The sequence below is a fragment of the Artibeus jamaicensis genome, unplaced genomic scaffold (assembly GCF_021234435.1).
Source record: "Artibeus jamaicensis isolate MK-2021 breed Jamaican fruit bat unplaced genomic scaffold, CSHL_Jam_final contig_354, whole genome shotgun sequence".
Lineage (NCBI taxonomy): Eukaryota > Metazoa > Chordata > Mammalia > Chiroptera > Phyllostomidae > Artibeus > Artibeus jamaicensis.
Window position 1 is genome coordinate 628411 of NW_026521803.1, and position 22317 is coordinate 650727.

General features: G+C 43.8%; 1 protein-coding gene and 1 long non-coding RNA gene across 2 annotated transcripts in view; one reads left to right on the forward strand and one right to left on the reverse strand.

Annotated features, from left to right (window-relative positions):
* Positions 1-22317, forward strand: part of LAMA1 (laminin subunit alpha 1) — a 163357-nt gene that overhangs the window by 138492 nt on the left and 2548 nt on the right. The window contains exons 49-61 of the mRNA XM_037125856.2: positions 2341-2491; positions 3154-3298; positions 3731-3872; positions 6210-6324; positions 6518-6679; positions 9371-9522; positions 10229-10414; positions 11668-11803; positions 13113-13225; positions 18351-18540; positions 19082-19240; positions 19739-19892; positions 21197-21330. Of these exons, the coding sequence (XP_036981751.2) occupies positions 2341-2491; positions 3154-3298; positions 3731-3872; positions 6210-6324; positions 6518-6679; positions 9371-9522; positions 10229-10414; positions 11668-11803; positions 13113-13225; positions 18351-18540; positions 19082-19240; positions 19739-19892; positions 21197-21330 (1939 nt within the window). The remainder of the gene's footprint in view (positions 1-2340; positions 2492-3153; positions 3299-3730; positions 3873-6209; positions 6325-6517; positions 6680-9370; positions 9523-10228; positions 10415-11667; positions 11804-13112; positions 13226-18350; positions 18541-19081; positions 19241-19738; positions 19893-21196; positions 21331-22317) is intronic.
* Positions 689-21207, reverse strand: LOC119034745 (uncharacterized). The gene is made up of 2 exons (XR_005079619.2): positions 20880-21207; positions 689-1269 (listed from the first exon to the last, which is right to left on the reverse strand). It is a non-coding gene; the product is annotated as an uncharacterized LOC119034745 (long non-coding RNA).

The following is a 22317-nucleotide window of genomic DNA, read 5'->3' on the forward strand; positions in this document are numbered from 1 at the left end:
GCCTGCAGGTTTTACAAAACTTGCAGAAAAAAAGCCTGATGATGATTTTATGTTTTTTTTAACTTTGAAAATTAATTCTTCAAATGGGAGATTCTTTGGAGTGACATGTTCCTTTGAGGTACTGAAGCTTTATTTGCCTATTTATTCCACATCTGGGTGTTTGAGAAAACTTGCAAAGGGGAGGCATGAAGCGTTTGGCCACCTGTCATCCTCACGTCCCAGAGGAAGTGCTGTTACTCTGAGAAACAGTATGTCAAGTGTACAGAATTTATTTATGCATCACGTAATCGGGTCTGTAAATATGGGGCACTTCTTAATGACTTTTTGAGAATGGAGTTTCTTTTTAATAACTTTTAAAGGTGATAGGGTCATCTAAACATCCTTAGGTTTTATTCATACGCACACAGGGTTAGGAATTAAGATCCTTGGCTCCCTGTTCCTGATGTGAAAGATTCTCTTTAATTGAAGCTCTCTGCTCACAAAGCAATAACTTGGTGTCTCATTTCTGCTGGGCTGACCCCAAGCAGGAGTGTGCAGTACAGTGCGTGGGGCGCCGTGGAGATTTGAAATTGAACTCTATAGGCCTGTAAGTGTTCCCACATTCATTGTTGTGTATCTGATAGCTGTACAATAAAAAGTATTCTCGATTTTAAAAAAGCATTAAGAATAGAGAATTAAGCCAAAAATCTTACATAGAAAATATTTTATATTAGCACTCAAATGTGACCATTTGCATTCCCAATATAGTACTACTTTTTGTCCACTGCTTAATAAAGCTGCAGCTCTAATTTGATAAGCTTTTAGGATATGCACTAAACACCTAAGAGGCACCAGCAAAGAGCCTATTTAGAACTCTCTGTCTAAATGGACCAATGAGAATTCTACACACACTGTGTGTGCTTCCAATGCTGAGAGCCGGAAGAATACGGACCACCACCACCATTTTCCCAAGTTGCAGACGAGCTGTCACTTCCATCTAGTATTTTAATTGCTGGGATTTTGTTCAGGTGGTAGAAGGATGGGGGGTACTACATTGTTTTGCCTAAATAAACAAACCCATGTATTGTGTGGACAGCATTCCAGTAATGCCGTGGTCACACCACTCAGCCAAGATGGCTGACTCTTGCGTCTGCTCTTCCTCCAGCCGTCTGAGAGCAGCCTGTGCTCACTTTGGTGTGGTCTCCAGCGGTGATTTCTTAATGCTTTGTGCTGTCTGGTTTGGATTCTGCAGGTGTCCCGAAACTGCTTTTTTATTTGGTGTTCTTTGGACTGGAAAGAAAAAAATAAGTGTATTAATGTTTAACAACAACAACAAAAAAAAGAATTGAGAATTAAGCCGTAGTTTAAGAGTTTATGCAGAGTGCATTTCCTTTAAGTTATATTTCCTAAAAGAGCAAGACAGAAATTTTTAGAAAAAGTTAGACTGCAGAAGCAATAAACACAATCTCAAGTTTCACGAAGCACCGTTCCTTTTTGTTTTGTTTCAGTTTGCTTTGTTTGTTTGTTAGTGGAAACAGTTTTGCTGTGTGGTTATTCTGTCCTGCTTAAAGATGTGGCACTGAGTTGAGTTATTATACACCTTCATCCGGGAAAAATTCAAATCCTGCCCTCCAAAACACCCAATCCAAGTTTCACCCAATCTCAGGCCCTAGGAGATTCTAGAAAAGTATTTTTAAACATAATAATGATATGTTCCAGATGAACTTACTTTGTAATTTAATGGTTTTTGGTTATTTTTACATTATGTCAAGTCAGCCTTTTGAGGCCCCGGAAAGACCAGAAGCACACTGATGTGAGGAACGTGGCGGTCCACTTTGCATAACTCTGTCATAAGCTCATCCTGCAGAGTTTTGAGGCTTTCTTTGCCTATTTTTTAGTGCTTCTTCCGATACAGTGATACATATTTATTTTCCACTGTGATTCAAGTTTTCATTAATTTAACAGTTAAAATCAACAGAGGTTGATAAATGCCAATATAAAAATTCTGAAATTAACAGCACTGAAATTAACAAAGAACAGTTATAGTAAAGGAAATTAAAACAAACAAATCTAGTCAATAAGTAGAAGTATTTATAGCACTTATTCATCTTTTGATGAAATTTGTTATTACAGTAAATACTGCCTACATTAACTTTCTTTTCCTTATAAAGCAAATGGACATTTGCGTTACATAATCTCATGACAAACATATTTTAAGACATTATAATTAACACTTGTTATCACATTACGGAAATAATAGTGCCACCATGACTTTTGTGAGGGAGGACTCGGTAACTGTCATTGCTTCTATTGAATTACCTTTCTGAGAGGGGATTGTATGTCACCTGCTCTGTTTTGCAGCCCCCAGAATGAAGACTCTTCCTTCCATTTTGATGGGAGTGGGTATTCTGTCGTGGAGAAGACACTTCGGGCTACTGTGACACACATAATTATGCTTTTTAGTACCTTTTCAACGAATGGGCTTCTTCTCTACCTCGCTTCGAACGGCACCGTAAGACTCCTTATGGGGCACTTGGCCCTGCTGGGTGTGCACAGTTAGGTTGTTATGAGGACATTTATGTTTAATGAGTATTTCATTAGCATATACTAATTATACATACATATATACGTATATATATATATATATGCCATAATATGGCCCCATTTTATTTGTTATATTAATACAAATTTATTAAAGAATCTTTAGAAGAGCACCCAGTAGAAGATAGATTTCCCATCATTATAGATATCAATCAAACATTTACTCTTAAATTTTGAGCTTAAATAATGTCTTATTCCACATTCACTCTTACCACTGTGGCCTTATTTGAAATTCATTCACTAGAATTTCATGTTTCCATTTTTCTATCTCATGTATTGGTGATTTCTCTCAATCGTCTAGTTTTATTTTAGAACTAGTCCATTTGTCAGTCTCCATGAAATAGATACAGAGAGGTTCCGTACCTTCTACTGACTTGTAGGTTTTGCTAATAATGAGTTTATCTCATATCTGTGTAGTGTCCATTTAGTTTCATAGCATCGGCCTCTGGCTGTTGGGCCAGGTCCAGCTTTCTTAGTTTGACTTCAGAAACTTTCTGCCGTCCCCAGTGTGAAGGGGAAGAAAACCTTGTGATAACAGTGTGGCCATGGGTAACAACTTTTTCTTCTTTACAGAAAGACTTTTTATCCATCGAGCTGGTCCAAGGCAGAGTTAAAGTTACAATTGACCTGGGTTCAGGGCCTCTTGCCCTTGTTACAGACCAACGTTACAACAATGGAACCTGGTACAAAATCGCCTTCCAGCGAAACCGGAAGCAAGGTAATCACAGCTGAATGGACTGGGTATTGGTTGCCCTCACAAGAATAGAAGTCTTTCCAAAATTTGTGGTCTTCACTGACTTTAGCTTTCTGGGTGCTATTCTCATTGAAAGCCATCACATTATTTGGAATACTAAGCATCAGGATTCATATTTTTCCAGAGAAATATTTAATTCATAGACTGCTAACAAATGTATTATTTAACATTAAGGGTTCAATTGGAATCAAGAATTAAATCAATTCTACTTACTTTCTGGATTTACTGACTTTTGTACAGAGGATTTTTAGTTAATAGTTAAGAACATTCGCTGGTGAAAATGGCAGAATGTAAAAGAACGTGTCTTTATAAATGAACTTTGTTTGCAGAAGTTTGTGTTTTACTCTTTGTAGCAAGTGATTTTTATCCTATTGTCTATTCTTTTCGATCCTTCAGGACTCCTAGCAGTCACTGATGCTTATAACACCAGTTACAAGGAAACCAAGCAAGGGGAAGCCCCAGGAGCATCTTCTGACCTCAACCGTCTTGATAAGGATCCAATTTATGTGGGTGGATTACCCAGGTCAGGACTTGCAAGGTATGACACCACAGTACCCAATTTCCTTAGTTACCAACCAGCTATACTATAGTGGTTACTCTACTAGTTTCCCAGGGCTGCCATAAACAGGTACGCAAACTGGGCGGCTTAAATAGCAGAAATGCATTCTCTCACCAGTCAGAAGGCTACAAGTCCAAAACCAAGGTGTCAGCACAGTTGCTTCCTCCTGAGGGCTGTGAGAAGAATCTTTGCCATGCCTCTGTCTTAGCCTCTGGTACCGCGAGGCTTTCCACAGCACGTAGATGACATTCTCTCTGTGAGCACATGTTGTCTTCCCTCTGTGTATGTCTCTCTATGTATGTGTCCCTCTGTGTATGTGTCCAACTTTTCCCTCTTCATAAGGACACCAGTCACACTGGATTAAGACCTACTCTAATGACTGCATCTTAACTTGATTACATTTGTGAAAAATCTATTTCCAAGTAAGGTCATATTCACAGATGCTGAGGGTTAGAACATCAGCATCTTTGGGGAAGGACATAATTTATCATAACATCTGCTTTGATTCAAACCACTCTATGCCATATTAATTGAGAATTGAAGAAAGCCTTCTGTAGTCAAATTAATGATTTTATATTTATTGCCTTTAGAACATCTAAAAATGGTTACTGTGTAATATTTGGAGACCCCGCTTTCCATCACAAGTCATTCTCCTCTCTGGTAGAGTAGTAGAATCTCTTTCTAGGCACACACATACAAAATCATGCTTCTGCAGACTTATCTGGATCCTCTTTTATGTGATTAATGTGAATAATATATATAAAAGTAGAAAAAGCAGCATCAGGAAGTTGGATGAAAGATGGCAGAGAAGAGAAGCAATGAAATTCTTTTATAACACCGATCCATGTTTAACTTTGTGACTTTAATAGTTCACACAAACTTTCTGTGGCCCATGGTCCTCAGTTTTATAGCTTTTGATTAGAAAAATTAAGCCCCAACTTTTTTTAAAGTCATATACAAAAGGCCTACAGTCAAAGCAAGATCGCTTCTAGGGAGAGGAGTTATCGAAAGTCCACACTGAGTCACCCAGCCAGAGGCTTTCAAATGCACATTTGCAAGCAGTACGCTGCCTCAGGCCGAGTCCCTGCACAGAATCCCCACATGTGGCACAGAAGATCAGCCACTCCAGCTGCTATGGGCTGAGCAACCCAGGCCCACTTTTTGCTGGAAGTTTATGAAAGTTTCAAGGAACATAGTTTATAACCACAGTCACCCCTCCCCTTCCCTGGTCTTAAAAATGAATACATTTAAATTTCTGGGAATTGGTCACATGTGCCCCAGGTCTTACCCCTCCACCAAGACGGAGCCAGCACTGGAAGCCTGTCTCCTAATCCCTGATTCCAGAGATCACCCCCTGCCATGGTGTGCTGTGGACGTTCCTGCAGCAGCAAGTTCATGTGTGCTTTGCCCAAATAGCACAGAGTGTAGGCATCAGAGAAAAGGACAGAGCCCCTTTTCTAGGAAGACATCCCAAATCACAGACTCACTCCAGAAAGGACTCAGGTATCAGAAGGTCAGCCTCTTATCTACAAGGGAAGAAACATTGAGATTTGTCCTAAATCATAGAGTTGTTTAGTGATTCACAGCTCATTGCTCCACACAGAGAGAAAGGAACATGAGATGTGACTCTAACAGAAAACCATGTTCCTAGCTAACATTTAAGAGTATAACTTAGTATTATCCCTATTTTGGAAAGGAGAGCCTGACCACATTATAGCCTCACCCCACTCACCACAGCAGTGTGGCAGCTTCTGTTAAGAAAAATATGATATTGGCTTGGAGTCTACAAATAGGCTTGTGAATAATCCCAGACTTCACCGAATTCCATTATTTCATTCAGGACTAAGTTCGTGAGTATGCAGTGTGGACAAAAACCAAGCCTTCTCTAGCCGTGCTGTCTTAGGAAATTACGTTGCCTGTCCTTGACCCCACGGACGCAAACGTCCTATCTCTTGCAGACTGGATTATAATCCCTGCACTATAATTTCCTCATGCCAATACTGATTTTTTATTGGCTTGTGTTTTAGTATGTTGAAATTGTAATGACTATAATAGTTTCCCTTGAAATATCAAACATATTTTTTACAGGTAGCCATCCAAATAGTCAATCCCACAAAATTCAATCCCTTTCTTAGCCCTAAAGAGAGCATTTTTTGGAGACCTGAAGTTCTTACCATCATTAGCGTTCTTAAAGGGAGACCTAAACATTTCTGCAGAAGGACACTTGGAAACAGATCTTTCTTATTTATCGGTCCATTTGTATTCCTTCTTTCAAAAACGGAGTCATAATCCTTGTTCTCATGCCCTTCCCTACAGGAAAGGTGTCACCAGCAAAAGCTACGTGGGCTGCATCAAAAACCTGGAAATATCCAGATCGACCTTTGATTTACTCAGAAATTCCTATGGAGTCAGAAAAGGCTGTATACTGGAGGTGGAAAGCATTTTATCAATATTAGAATAAGTTTGTATAAATGCCCACTGATTTACCAACCTAGTAGAGTAATAAAATCTAAAGCCATGTGGGGAATAGGAAAGAGCTGACGGGGAGGGCGGTGGTCCCTGCACCGTGGGAGGCTCTGCATACTGAGCGACCTGACTGCACTTTTCCTTTCCTTTGTGACCAGCCTATCCGGAGTGCTAGCTTCTTGAAAGGCGGCCATATTGAGTTGCCACCCAAGTCTTTGTCACCAGAATCAGAATTGTTGGCAACATTTGCCACCATGAATAGCAGTGGCATCATCCTGGCTGCCTTAGGCAGGCGTGGGAGGAATCAACAAGCCCATAGGGTGAGTAGTTCAAATGCTAGCAGGTCCTGAGTTTAGGAAGAAAAAGACGTCGGGAAAAACTGAATGGAAAATGACTTAGTTGTAAACGTTAATTCTTTATGGGCATGCGTTTTTTAGTGAGTGCAGGTGACTATAGCTGAGTGTTTTTCCCGGATGAGTCAGCAATTTCTTTGTGTTGCATAATCCATGTTCCTTGTCTGGCTACTGAAAAGAAAAATACTTGCTGTCTACTTCTAATTCTTTTAAAACTCATTCAGATAGCACTTCTGCATTTTCTTCTACCTATTATGGTTGTTAGTCTTCATTCTAAGGCTACAACAGCAAGATCTCAAATTCTGTAGTTATGTAGTATGCTGCTCCGTGAAGCAGGATTTTGTTTACCTGTTACTACAGATGGAAAGGAGCATAAAGAGAAAGGTAACCTGTGATAAGCACATAGACCAGCAGTAAGAGAAGAGAGAAAAATTAATGGTTTTCCATATTAATAGTTCATTTCAATAGCATAGGTGGTATTTATCCTTTCCTCTGCTCAAACTTGCATATGGCACGTAATCTAAAGAAACTGCACAAATGCTGATGTGTTTTTCTTGATGAGTAGAGGCAATGTGACTGCAGTTTACAGGGCACTGTCCTCTGCTGTGGAAGACATTTAACAGACACCGCTGTGCAATGGTCACAACCACTCTGCAGAGTGAATGCGGCTTCCTCTGCCAATATTTTTGCTGCAGGAGAAATGGGTTCAGAGAGCCTGGCTGACCTGCCGCGGCTCACAGCTACCATTCGTGTGTCCAAGCAAGGACTGAAACACCAGTCCGAAAACCTCAAATACCTCACGGGACTCTTGATGAAGGGCTAACAATGACAGATTGGTTTATGGGCTCCAACAGTCTTCTTCCCTGTTGAGGTGGAATTCACATAGCATAAAAGAAACTGTCTCAAAGTGAACAACTGTGGCATTTAGAGCTCTCTCAGTGTTGTGAGGCCACCTCCACTATCTAGTTCCAAGACATTTGCGTCACCAAAAATATTAAACAGCCACTTTCCGCTCCCCCTCCCTGCCCCAGGGAACCACCAATGTTCTTTCTGTATCTGTGAGTGATCTGTATGTTCTGGAACAGTTTCATATAAATGGACTCATACAGCATGTGACCTTCAGTGTTCATTCACATTATAGCACGCATCAGTACTTCTTTTCATAACTAATTAACATTCTACTGTGTGTACATCATGTAATTTGTTTATACTAATTCATTGATGAACATTTGGGGTTGTTACTGCCTTTTGGCTATTATGAACAGTGCTGCTCTGGATAGTCACGTACGACCTTGTTTTGAGTACTTCTTGTCATTGCTTTTGGGTGTGTACCCAGGAGTGAAACAGCTGGGTCCTGTAACAATGGTATGTTTGACTTTCTGAGGAACCGTCAGACTGCTTTCCTCCACCAGTGCTTATCGGACCACTTGCAGAACAAAGTCTGCTGCTCAGTCAGCGGAAAGGCATGCTGCCACCCGGTGCTCGCAGTTCTGCCGGGGGACCTCTCGGGGGACCTCTTCTCAATGTGACACAAAACGTTTTAAGAGATTTAAATATTTAAAACCCTTCAGCTCTTTAACCCCACTTTTATAAATATTAAAAACAATTTCACAAGCAAAATAAGTTCCACGTTCATTATGTATGGCTATTAAAACTTATGTACAGCCCTGACCGATGTAGTTCAGTGGGTAGGACATCATCAGAACCTTAAAGTCCCTGCTTCAATTCCCGGTCAGGGCACATGCGTGGGTTGCTGGCCAAGTCCCCAGCTGGGAGCATGCGAGAGGCAACCAATCAATGTTTCTCTCACACATTGACATTTCTTTCCTTTCTTTCTCTATCCCTTCCCCCTCTCTAAAAATAAATAAAATCTTTTTTTTAGTTATATATAAACTACCTAAATTTTTAACAATAAAGGAATAGGTCCAGATGCCACAGTGACGTGGCACCTCACACCTGTTAAAGTGGACAGCATCTAAAAGACAAGAAATAACGAGTGTTGGCGAGGATGTGGAGAAAATGTAACCCTTCCGCATTCTTGGTGGGGGAATAGATTGGTGCAGCCACTATAAAAAACAGTATGGAAATTTCTCAAAAAAATTAAAAGTAGAACTACAGTATGATCCAGCAATTCCACTTCTGGATATATAGCTAAAGGAAATGAAACCACTTATCTGAAAAAGATAGCTGCACACTCATGTTTACCATAGCATTATTTATAATAGCTGAGACATGTATGTTAACTAACCTTAGTGTAATCATTATGCAGTAGCTATGTCTATCAAATCATTATGTCGTACACCTTAAACTAATACAATGTTATGTGTGAATTACATCTCAACAACACTGGAAGAAGAAACAGATTAATGGCTTACAATGTATCTATTTGTTGGTACATAATGTGGCAATAAATAATAAGCATGAAGACTATATAAATGCAAATCTTTGATCGTTAGTGATAATAACATAAGAATATAAAATATATGAATAGAGAACAGAAAGTAATATACAAAATTTTAAATGGTTGTTGTAGATGGTGATATTTTTGAGAAATTGCTCACTTGGTGCTAATATTCCCATATTGTCATCATAAGATGATAATTTTAAAAATCATATAGTAATTTTCTTCCCATGGAAATCTTTATGCGATCTTTCCAGCCCTTCTTCTCCATCATGCTCATTGAAGGCAACGTTGAAGTGCATGTTAATTCTGGGGATGGCGCAGGCCTGAGAAGAGCTCTCCTGCAGGCCCCCGTGGGCACTTACAGCGACGGGCAAGAGCATTCCATCTCCTTGATGAGGAGCGGGAGGTACCTGTGTCACGGGGGCAGGGGACCTCGGGGAGGTTCCCCACTAGGGTCCCTGTCATGGTGCTCTTGTCTGAATGACTGGGATGATTACTATGACATCATTAGCAGTCAGAGTCTTTACAGATCTAAAATAATTCCATAACCTTTCTAGGGTACCTCCTTAGGTATTATTTTATGTGCTTTTTCATAAGCTATTTATAGGATTTTCATAATTAAACAACCTAAGCTCTCTTTTTTGATGTCCAGTATAAGTTATCTTTACATCAGATTAATTTTGTGGCATATAGTATTAGTAAACATTAGCAGTATATGAATACTAAATAGTAAATGGTAAAATAGTAAATTGTAAGATGTGAAAAATAAGATATATCAACATTCCTGTATATTTTTCTTCAAAACTATAGACCAGATGTTTTTAAAGCCCACTGGACATTTTACTACAGTTAAAGAAGCAAAAAAAATACCCTCCAAAAACAATTGAATTTAATAATACTCAATAACATCCCATTTATTTTTGGAGAATGCTCAATTGTAGCTTTTAGTCTTTAAGATTCACCCTTTATAGATACAAAATGTCATGTTAAAACTTATTTTCAGGGAATTTTCATTATTGAGTAAGTACTTGTGGAATTATGTATTAAAATAGATAGCTATGTTTTATTATATTTAAAATCATTTTTAAAAATTTTCCCCTTCGACCTTTTAGAATTATCACTGTCCAACTGGATGAGACTAATCCTGTAGGAATGAACTTGGACCCATCCATGGAAAGCACAACAATAAATGTGTCCAGCCTGTACGTAGGGGGGATCCCGGAGGGCGAGGGGACAGTCATGCTCAGGATGAGGAGATCATTCCATGGCTGCATCAGAAACCTCGTCTTTAACATGGAGTAAGTGTAACTGTTCTCTCAGCATGGTTTTGACTTCTGAATCTTTCAGTGCCAAGGACTGACACCAATCTGCCATCTAATTTTGTTGTTTGAAATTGCCTACCATTCTACAAGTTCCTGAGGTGAACCCCATTGTTCTATCCTGAAAGTCTCCCAAATGTATTTTATTGAATCAAAATGACGGATAGGTCTGGTCATCACATATAAAAAGAAAATCATAACCTTAGTTCCTTTAGGACTATCAATAAACAGCAGAGATCAAATATATTTTTGGCTTGCACTTGAGTGAATGTAGAGGTTTTTTGATGAAAGTTTCTTGTTGTCTGGAGCTCACTGATTTAAAGGAACCTTTACAACTGGGCTATTTGTGGCTCCTGATTATTAATGGCTCTTCCTGAAACAGTTGCTGCCTGATTAGGAACTGGAAGTCTCTGTTCCCTGCACTGAGTATCAACAGACTCAGGTTCCCCTCTTGACTTGCCCTGTGACCTTGAGCAAGGGCTTGGATCTGTCATGGGCTCAGTGTCCTTCTTTGTGAAAGAACCCCTTAGGAGTCCTTGAAATTTACACAAGTAAAATATTGCACTGGATTTCAACACAATTATTATGTCAGACCCTAGATTTAGTTATTTTTACCCTCGATATATTTATTTACCCAATTGACTTCTTATTAATTAATTGACTAAGCATCTTGATGCTCCTGAAAGCTGTGAGTCTGGGAACTCGGCAGGGCAGAAACCAATCTGTGCTGCTCACGGACAGGTCCCCAGAGTGTGCTGGTACGGTATGTGCAGACTGGGGACGTGCTGCATGGGCTTCAGGGTAAAGAGACGCGTGACAAGTGTAGTTCATGACTTCCTGGCAAAGGGAAACCTGAGAGAAAGAATCAGTGTTTACCTGCAGCCAGTGCAGTGCTGTGAGAGCCAGGGATGGAATCTGCCCCTGCGGTGGGGCAGAATCTGCCCCAGGGCTGCGGGAGGGTGACCTCATTTGATCCAGCTTGGGAATGGCCAGGTGGACAACATGGGGGCCTGCTGGGGGTGGGGGACAGGCAGAAACCTCTGACAAGGAACTATATAAGGATATCTGTACTTCTGGTGAGTGTGAAAGATGGTCAGCTTGGTTACTCTGAGAGTAATAGATCAATGTTTTTTTAGTGGATTTTAAGTGTTCAATCATCAGATGACATCATTTCATGTGCTGGCTTGTACAAGTATTTTAATTAATTTTGCAAACACTGTGTTTGTATCTAGACTTTTGGATTTCTCCCGTGCACTTGGCTATGAACGAGTGGACCTGGACACTTGCTTGCTGTCAGAAAGGCCTGAGCTGGCTCTCCATGGAGCGGACGGCCAGCTCCCACCCGAGCCGCGGCCTTTACCCAGTCCGGTAAGAGGGGCTTTCTTACATCGTATGGGTCAGGTCCAGTCAGGGCAAAGAGCATGGCCCAGAGGAAATTAAAATGCGGGCCCCCTTTCATGGTGTTGGGGCAGCTGAATGAGCACACCGGAGCAGTGAGGAGAAGGGAGAAGGTGGTGCCGCCGAGTGTGGGAGACGAGGCTGCTGAGGGAGCGAGCTGACTGGTGGACACAGAAGCGTGAAGACAGGCCCTGCCAGGGAGGCCGCGGGGGCTCCAAGGTGGAGAGAAACGCTTGATTCTTCCATCTACTTGCTCTCCAGTCTCCGGGCACTGCCTTCCTATGGCAGAACCAGCTGGAAGCTACTTTTCAAAGGAGCCTGGATGCAGTTAGAGGTGTCGTCCTACGATCAAAAGCAGTGCAGGGACAGGGAGGGCATGGTCGTCAGCAGACTGACAGACGGCATGGCCTCCACGGACCGCAGGTCACAACATTCAGACACACGCACTTGGCTGCCATACAGCAAGCTTTCTGACAGATTTCTGTGAGGCTCTCGATCACTTTCGATTTAGTCAGAAACATGAAAACAAGTGCTTAATGGAAGCCATTGTACATACTGTTGCTTAAAAAAAAGAGAAGTTGATTCATCTAAAAAAAGCCAAATATTTTTAATGGCAGTCATTGTTAGTTTTAAGTTTCTCTTTCCTTTTCTGATTTCTCCGTTTCCGTGGCTGAAAGCATGCACTCTAATCATTTAGGTGATGGCACAGTCACACAGAAGGCATCTCCTGAGCAGGGCAGTTTGCGAGTTCAGGGCGGGTCTCCAGTAGCATCCGCCCACCCCGAGCTGGGAAGTGGAGCCCGAGACCTCACCTGGGCTGGGGTCAGTGTGTGCAGGGCACCTTCTCTGCCTCTTCACACTCTGCCCTGGGGGTCTGGGAGCCCCCTCCAGTTGGCTGCTCTTGGCTTCACCTTCTCCTGTCCATGAGGAATTAGAGATGTCAGACTCTGCTGGGCCTGTCCCCTGTGGGCACTCCCAGTGCCCCAGTGCCTGTGCAGCAGCTGCTCCTGCAGGACTGGCGTCTTCTGACCCAGGGGGACAGTGAGGGGTGGCAGCAAGGCCTTACCACTTGAGACGCTCTAATTGTCTTCTCTGAGAGATGAAGGCCTAGTCGGTAAATGATTTAAAACAGAGAGAATTAAATCAGTGCAAACATGCATTTGTGGTTGTTGGTGTTCTGATATGATTGCTTCTGAGATGTTTCCCTCATAGAAGGATGTGTCCATGTGAGTAGGGGTCCCGGCTGCACCGGGCTAAGCATCTCATGGATCTCTTGCAGCAGCAGTGTGCTGTGGACAGAGCCCCCGAGTATGTCCCCGACGCTCACCAGTTTGGCCTCACACAAGGCAGCCATTTGGTGCTGCCTTTCAATCAGTTGGCTGTCAGAAAGAGGTAGGCATTGTTCTAAAGCCCTTCTGAGGTGTCCTGTTGCTTAATGAATATGGACGTATTCTTTTGCAGTGGGTCTTTTCCAAAGGAGTTTTATAAATTTCATCATGGAGTGCTCAACTGGCAACCGAAGGGCAGCAGTGAGAAGGCAGAGGGCAGAGTGTGCAGCTTTCACGCCGCTCAGACGCTCACTTGGTGGTTAACTGGGTTTCCTGAGTTTTGGCCTCACCCCTTCTACAGGATGGCTGGTCGCTGCCCCTGTGTGTGTTTGTAGGGAAGCACGGGGGCATCTTCTGAGCCAGTCCTCACTCCTGGAATCCAAAGTCCCCTAGATTTATCATCAAGGGGTGTCCAACGATGCTGGTCTACACATTCAGTCTCTCCCTCACACCTGCCTGTCCCCAAGGACGCTTCTTAGGCAAAACTGGCACACATCCCACAGATCTCAGCACCTGAGGCTGGCCAAGGTCCCTCAGACCCCACGTCCCTCCTCTCTCCTCCTCTGAATCTCTAGCCGATCTGAAGTTCACATCTCCAGACTCTGCCATGCCCTGTACTTCTTGTTCTTGCCCTTAACCCCCCATCAGCTTCAGACCTTAGCTTAGTGTCTCTTTTCCACCACTCCTGCCATCATTCTCCATGAATTCACAGCCACCCAACCAACACCTGAGCTTTCAAGTCATCTGGCTCCAAGCTGTCAGAGGTCTTCTCCTCCTCTTTCCTCAGCCATGCTTTCCCCATGGCCATACCCTTGCCTACTTCATAAGTATTTATTCCACCTCCAAACCCTTTGCTTTAAGCATCTTATGTAACCAACCTCTTCCTCATGGCTACTCTGTTACTCCCAGGAGTTCCTCACCTGCATGAAGACTGCTGAGCCCTCATGTTTTCTCATGACCATCACCTCTATCTCTAGCCCCACAGCATAATTTACCCTCGACCCAGAGGATGGCTGCCATTATTTCTCCTGTTCCTTTGCAGGCTCCCTTCACACTCTCATCTCTTGTACTGGGACCACAGATAAAACCCACGCTTGTCTAATTCATGCCAGAACCCAAGCTGGTGGTCAGGGCTGCAGAAATGCATGTCTCCATCCTACCACGATGCTAAAGCCATGGCTGAGAACCTCCAGTCTATATGGGGAACCAGCACATTCCTCCAATACATTTTTAAATTTTTTTCATAGCTTCTCATCTCATAACTCATACATCCCTCTCTATGCCCTAGCTGATGACTTGCCTTATTGAGAAGAGAGAACTTCATCTGTCTACCTCCCAAAGAAGCGATCCACTGCCGTTGTCCCCACCCTTCCACTTCTTCCAAGTCCCCCTCCTTCATATATAATTCCCATCGACACAGAGACAGAACTATCACCCCTCTTATCATCGGTGATAACAAGAGGAGCCAACATTGCAGCAGAGCCTTTCAGTATTTCACACACAAACCCTGACTTAGTCCTCATAGTTATCCTGTGATCTCCATTTTATAGGCAAGGAAAATGAGGCACAGGGAAGGTAAGTCGTCTGCTCAGGGGCACACAGCAGAGCTAGGATTCCAACCTGGGCACTATGGCCCCAGAGGCTATTTCTGTACCATTTCCTCTCTAGTAGTTTCCAGCTTTTAAAACAGAGACTCCAAAGGCTTCGCACCTCTCCCTATTCCCTCACACGTGGTGCCTTGGTTCTACTGCACAGTAAGATTTCTTGAAGGAGTTGTCTTACGTGGCTGTGCGCCTTTTCCTCAGTTTCTCAGTTCCTCCCCTACCCACCCAGTAAGCCTCCCCTCACTCCTCTGTTGCTCTGCCCAGAGCTGTCCCGAGACCTGTTGTGGCTACATCCTGTTGGGCCTCCTCTGCTGGGCCCTCAGCAATGTCCTGCACACCCGGCCACTTGACATCCTAGGCCCACATGCTCTTTTTTAAATATATTTTATTGATTATGCTATTAAAGTTGTCCCATTTCCCCCTTTCACTCCGCTCCACCCTCTCTCCCACCCACTTCCCCACCTTTAGTTGATGTTCATGTGTCATGCATTTGTGGTTGTTGGTGTTCTGATATGTTGGTGTTCTTTATCTTCTACATTTCCCCTACTATTTTTGCCCTCTCCCTGTCTATTCTCTACCTACCGTCTATGCTACTTATTCTCTGTACCTTCTCCCCCTCTCTCCTCTTCCCACTCTCCTGTTGCTAACCCTCCATGTGATCTCCATTTCTGTGGTTCTGTTCCTATTCTAGTTGTTTGCTTAGTTTGTTTCTGTTTTTGTTTTAGGTGTGGTTGTTAGTAATTGTGAGTTTGCTGTCATTTTACTGTACATGTTTTTTATCTTCTTTTTTTTTAGACAAGTCCCTTTAACATTTCATAAAATAAGGGCTTGGCGATGATAAACTCCTTCAACTTGACCTTATCTGAGAAGCGCTTTAGCTGCCCTTCCATTCTAAATGAAAACTTTGCTGGATAGAGCAATCTTGGTTGTAGGTCTTTGGTCTTCATGACTTGGAATACCTCTTTCCAGCCCCTTCTTGCCTGTAAGGTCTCTTTTGAGAAATCAACTGACAGTCTGATGGGAACTCCTTTGTAGGTTACTGTCCCCTTACCTCTTGCTGCTTCTAGGATTCTCTCCTTCATTTTAATCTTGGCTACAGTAATGATGATGTGCCTGGTGTGTTCCTTCTTGGGTCCAACTCCTTTGGGACTCTCTGAGCTTCCTGAACTTCCTGGAAGTCTATTTCCTTTGCCAGATTCTGGGAAGTTAAAGGGGAAGTTCTCCTTTATTATTTGTTCAGATAACTTTTCCAGTCATTGCTCTTCCTCTTCCCCTTCTGGTACCCCTATTATGGATGCTGGAACGTTTAAAGATGTCCTGGAGGTTCCTAAGCCTCTCCTCATTATTTTGACTTCTTGTTTCTTCATTCTTTTCTGTTTGTTTCTTTCTTCCTTCTGGGCCACTCCATTGATTTGAGTCCCAGTTTCCTTCCCATATCACTATTGGTTCCCTGTGCATTTTCCTTTATTTCACTTAGCATAGCCTTCATTTGTTCATCTAATTTGTGACCAAATTGAACCAATTCTGTGAGCATCATGATTACCAGTGCTTTAAACTGTGCATCTGATAGGTGGGCTATCTCTTTGTTGCTTAGTTGTATTTGCTCTGGAAATTGATCTGTTCTTCAGTTTGGGCCATTTTTTTTTTGGTCTGTTTGCACCTGTTACATATGAGGGGCAGAGCCTTAGGTGTTCACCAGGGTGGGGCACCCCACATCTCTGTGTTGTGATGCTGTATGTAGGGGCGGGGTCTGGAACAATGGCACTTGCTCTACTTTCTGTTGGATTTCAGTCCCTTCCACCACTTCCCCCAAGCAAACTGAGCCTTTCTGGTGCTGATTCCTGTGTGGGTGGGCTTGTGTACATTGTAGGACCCTGTGGGTTTCTCCAGCAAACACTCCTGTGAGGCTGGGAGTCTCTCCCTGCACCTCAACCCCAATGGTTGTTTTCAGTTGGTGATTTGAGGCTTCATTTCCACTCACTGGGACCCTGGGTGTGTCTTGGTCCCCAGTTGTGCCTGGTTTATCTGTGTGCAAATGTGGGACCACCCGGTCAGCCACCTTGCATGCACTGACTTGCTTCACCATTGCCACCTCCCTGGGTCTGCCTGTTGCCACCCTGCGCCCGGGGTCCACCTGCTGCCATCTTGCATGCCTGAGGTGGCTATCACACCTGGTGCCACCACTTTTTGTGCCATGACCCCTCTCCATCCAGCTGCCTGACTTCATCCCTCCTACTGGTCTAGATGAATGTGTCCATTTTATCTCCTTGGTTGTCCGACTTCCATACAGTTCAATTTTCTGGCAGTTATGGTTGTTATTTTGTTTCTAAATTGTTGTTGTCCTTATTTTGGTTGTGGGAGGAGGCACAGTATGTCTACCTACACCTCCATCTTGGCTGGAAGTCCCACATGCTCTTAATTTCCCGCTCTCTCCCTGCCCATCCCTGCTCAGTCTGCTTTGCTGGGTCTTCTTCCATCAGTGAAGGCCAGGGTCCCTTCCACAAATTCTTTCTAGGCAGCTTGGGAATACAGTGTCTATATGCCAACACTTACCTCTCTAGCCCTGGCTTTTGCTTAAAACCCAGGAGTTGTAAACTGTCTTCACATCTCCAGGGATTGAGACAGGCTCCTCAACCTCAATACATACACCAAATGGAAATTCACAGTCACCCCCAAACCTGTTCTCCTGGTCTCTGCCATGTCTTTGGGCATTGTCCCCCTACACACGGTTACCCAAGGCCCAAACCAGAGGTTATTTTCTTCACTTTCCAAACGCAGTCCATCTGCAAGTCCTACTGCTTCTTCTTCCAGGATATCTCATGCATTTGTTCACCTCCACTGCATCCCCAACCACCTCCCTGGTGTAAGCGGCCACCAGGCCTCTGTTGACTAACAGCTACCTGTCCCACGCCTGCTGTCACCTGGCCCCATTCAATTTGTTCTTCACATCAGAATTTTCTTTTAAGATATCAATCAAGTCATGCTCACTTCTCCTCTTAAAACCCTCCTGTGACTTCCCAGTGCACTTAAAATACAATCTAAATATGGCCTCCCAGAGGTTCTCATCCACGAGTATGGAGCCCCCCTTTCCCACCCCAGTGTGCATTAGTGACATCACCTTCCTTATGTGGGAGGACACCTGACACAACCTTTCCCTCTACCCCCGTGTGGTGCCACCTCCCATGTGGTCCTAGTTGAAGATTCCTACAGAGGTTTGTGGGGCATCCTCCAGTCTGTCATTCAGATCTCAACTGAAATACCGTCTTCCAGAGTTGCCTACCTCACAACTTAATGTAGCCAGCATCGGCCCCCTCCCACCTTACTCTTAACTCTGGGCATATTCCTGGTATTAATTTCATGGGAGAAGGGAACTTCTCTTTGTTCACTGCCTTCCAGACTTAGTGCCTGGCAGATACAGGCATGCAGTAACCATTCGTTGAATGAATGGATGGGTAAATGAGTGACTCTCTTGAAATGCTAAATATAAATGTTAGAATAATTATTGGGTTATCTCTTTGAAGTTATTTTAAAAAGTAAATGTGAAAGCTTATTTCCTTCTGAGGGCTGAGCTCTTGTATCCTCCAGGCTCTCAGTTCAGCTAAGGGTCCGAACATTGGCCTCCAGCGGTCTGATTTACTACATGGCTCACCAGCACCAGGTGGATCACGCTGCGCTGCACCTGCACGGGGGCCGCCTCCACTTCACCTTCGACCTTGGCAAAGGAAGAACCAAGGTCTCTCACCCTGCGCTGCTCAGCGATGGCAAGTGGCACACGGTATGCTCTCAGGAAGCTTCCGATCACTCCCTCCAAGTTTCACTCCACTTGTTCCTTGTGTTCTCTCCATTCCACTGCAGTGAAAGCATTCTCTTGGATTCCTAGCTTGCCTTGTATTTGCTAGCTCTCCAACAGAATGTAAGCATCTTCCTGAAATATCCCAGGGCCTATCCCAGTGCCTGACACCTCACAGGCACTCAGCAAACATTGCTGGAATGAATGAAAGCTACCGAAAATGTTGTCACCCTGATGAGAAGTGCACTAAGCCCACCCATGGTCTGAGTGGGCCAAATCCAAGAGCACGCCATCTACTACCTCATCAGCAGGACTCTGGGACACCTGTTTTCTAAAGCAAGCACCAGTCCCTGCTTCCCGTCCAGCAGGCTCAGTCCCTTCACAGCACCAGCTGTGTGAAACTCGGAGACATCCTTTAGGATGTCATTTGGGTTATTACAGCTGTAATGAACAGAGTTGCAAGCACACACCTGTTAAAGCTTTCTCAGATTCCTTAAAAATTAAGCATGTTTTCCTTTTGCTCTAGGTCAAGACAGAGTACTTTAAAAGAAAGGGCTTCATGACGGTCGATGGCCAGGAGTCCCCCATGGTGACCACCGTGGGAGATGGCACTGCCTTGGACGTGGAAGGAAAGTTGTACCTGGGAGGCCTTCCCTCTGATTACAGGTCCCGGAACACTGGAATTGTAAGCGGCATTTTCCGTATGGGGCCTATTTTGCCTTTACCACCATTGTGTTTATTTTTAAAGGAACATTTTCATGTTTAAATTGTCTCATTTTTCAACCTGGGGTTTGGCTGCAAGATGCAATCCTTTCAAACCACATTCCTGGATTGTGTGCTGGGGCTTCCCCTTGAAGCCCAGCCAGCCTTCCTGTTAGTTAATGAGCGGATTTCTTTCCCCAGCTACTTAGCCCCAGTGAAATCCAGGAAAGCCCAGGGAATTTGTATTTGCAGATTAGAAAACTCCCCAGCCTTGATTTTTATGATATTTAATCAAGATAATAGAAAACACATTTACCGCATTATTAGTAAAGATACTTCATAGTAGTTTTAAGTTAGATATTCATGTGAAGTATTGTGGCAATTAGATTTTAAAAACCAAATGGTAATGTTGAAGTACAGCGGAAGTTTGCCCTGCCCTCCTTGTACTCACCACCTCTCGCCCTCGTGTCATTCGGTCTAGATCACGCACAGCGTCCCTGCTTGCATCGGGGAGGTGACCGTGAACAGCAGGCAGCTGGACAAGGACAGCCCAGTCTCGGCATCTGCAGTAGCCAAGTGCTATGCAGAGGCCCAAGAAGGAACTTTCTTTGAAGGAAGTGGATATGCAGCTCTTGGTATGTATTATCGACCATCTCGAAAGAAATCTTGGGGACCCACCTGCCCTCTAAGATGATACGGACCCAAGAATTACATGACAGAGCAGGACCCCCAGGATGAGGCTGCAACAAGACCACACCCAGTTAAATGTTACCATTTATTTTGATTTCTCAACTTCCAAGGTGCAAGCCTTCTCACTCTGTGCCCCCCAGATGTCCAGCCAAAGGCTCCCGGCCCCTGGGGCAGTGCAGCTCCTGGCAGCACGTGGTCCCAGTGTCATCTTTACCCTCCCCAAGTTTATGAAAGGCATGCTCTCACTGTCTAAGTTAATAAAGGCCTTTGAGTTAAAAATAAGCAGCATACAATATTTAGACCAGCCAGCCAAGTGCAAGTCAGATTTGATGAAATTAAGTCCGTTTAGATTGTTGAAAATATTAATGAATTAGAAGTGAAAATTTAAATCTCTAAATTGCCTTAGAATGTAAATTCCTCAAAGCTTAGAACTGGCCCTTCAGATGCATCTGACACCGCCTCCTCCTTTCACTGCAGACACTTAATTTGCTGGTTCACTCCCTGTTTGCACCGGAGCCATGCTCCTCTCCACCCTGTTCTCCTTGCCGTCCCAGCGCCTTTGCCCTCTGGCTTCCGGGAAGGTTCTGGTAGAAGACGGGGGCAGGAGGGAGGAGGAGAAAAGCTAGTGCAGGACTCTCCTTCACTCCTCTTGCAAGTTCTGGTCACAACGCCACCTTCTCACATTTTCCCTTCAACCCTGGGTATGGTAACACTGTCTTCTGTTGCTAATGTCCTCAATTTATCTCAGCTTTTTTATTCACCCCGATAAAAAAATTATTCAACTAAATTTTCACTTTTTAAAAAAACCTAATGTAGATTCTGACTAATACACTCAGTAAATGTTACACGTGGTAGGTGAAAATAAAGCAGGCTGCTCTTGTATAGAAGATGAAGGGATTATATTGGATGGAACCCCTTTTGCTTTTCCTTACCTGGCTCTAGATGACAGGATGTGCCTGCCTGGGCTCCAGTCTGGCTTAGCCCTTCTGACTGTGTGTCTTCTTTAGAAGCATCACTTCACCTTACAGATGTGCAAACGGAGACTCAGAGATTAAAGGTGACTTGCTGATGGTGGAGCTGGATCCAGAGAAGGAGCTAGAGCGTGTCTTCTGAACCTCAGTCAGGGCTCCCACTGTAGGGCCAGTCCAGCCCCCCTGCAGGGGCGGGGCGGGGCGTGTCTCTCCAAGCCCGAGCCGTCCTGGGCCTGAAGGAACTCACCCATAACTCCAGCTCTCTTTGTGTTTTTCAGTCAAAGAAGGCTACAAAGTCCGATCGGATGTAAACATCACCCTTGAGTTTCGCACCTCCTCAGAGAACGGAGTCCTCCTGGGGATCAGCAGCGCCAAAGTGGATGCCATTGGGTTAGAGATTGTGAATGGCAAGGTCGGTGTTTCATCTCCCTGAGGCTCCGGCTCGCCTCAGTGTCAGAAGCAGGGCAGTTGAACACGGCAGAAATTCGTAGACCCACGCTTCCAACTATCAATTTTAATGGAAGGGAGAAAAGATTCAGTTAACATTAAAACATAGATAATCCTAAAATGCTTTTAAATAACTTGTTTTATAATTTTGAAATTCAATTGAAATCACAACTGTTATCACAATACAAAGAGACTCTTCCTGAACAATCTGAAACTAAGTTGCTGAATTGTTGCACCATATTTCCTAACTGCATTTGGAAATACAGATTCATAGAAAGTCGCAGTGGAACGTACAGAGAGGTCCTCTTGCACACCTCCCCTGGGCTCCTCCAGTGGCGGCATCTTGCATAACGCTAGTACAACATCAAGTCCATGGGACTAAGTTATGCCTTTTGTACATGTACATGTGTGTAGGCTCTACACAATTTTACCCTATGTGTAGCTTCATGTAACCCCCATCACAGTCAAGACACTTAATAATTCTACTGTTAATGCAGGTCTCCCCGGAGCCACTCCTGACTTCCTCTGTCTGCAGCCCAACCCCTGGCAGTCACTGATATGCGCTCCATCTCTCTAACTGTTAGTCGTGTCAGGAGTATGATACAAATGAAGTCATGCAGTGTGTGTCCTCCTGAGATTGTCTTTTCAACTCAGCCTCGTTTCCTGTCGGTTCATCCAGGCGGTTATGTGTATGAACAGTTCATTTCTTTTCAGCACAGCATATTCCATGGATGGATGTAGCACAGTTTACATTTTTTAAAGCATAACTTTTTCTGTAACTATTCCACTGTTGCTTCTCAGGCTCCAGTCCTTGTGCTGGGAACTAAATGAACTCAACGATTAACAGTATTTAGTCTCTTCTGCTTTAAAACTTCCTCCTTCAGAGTTTCACTTGGTTCTTCTTCCTCTCCTCTTCGGGTGCATCTGAGTGCACCCTCTTCACAAGATTTGG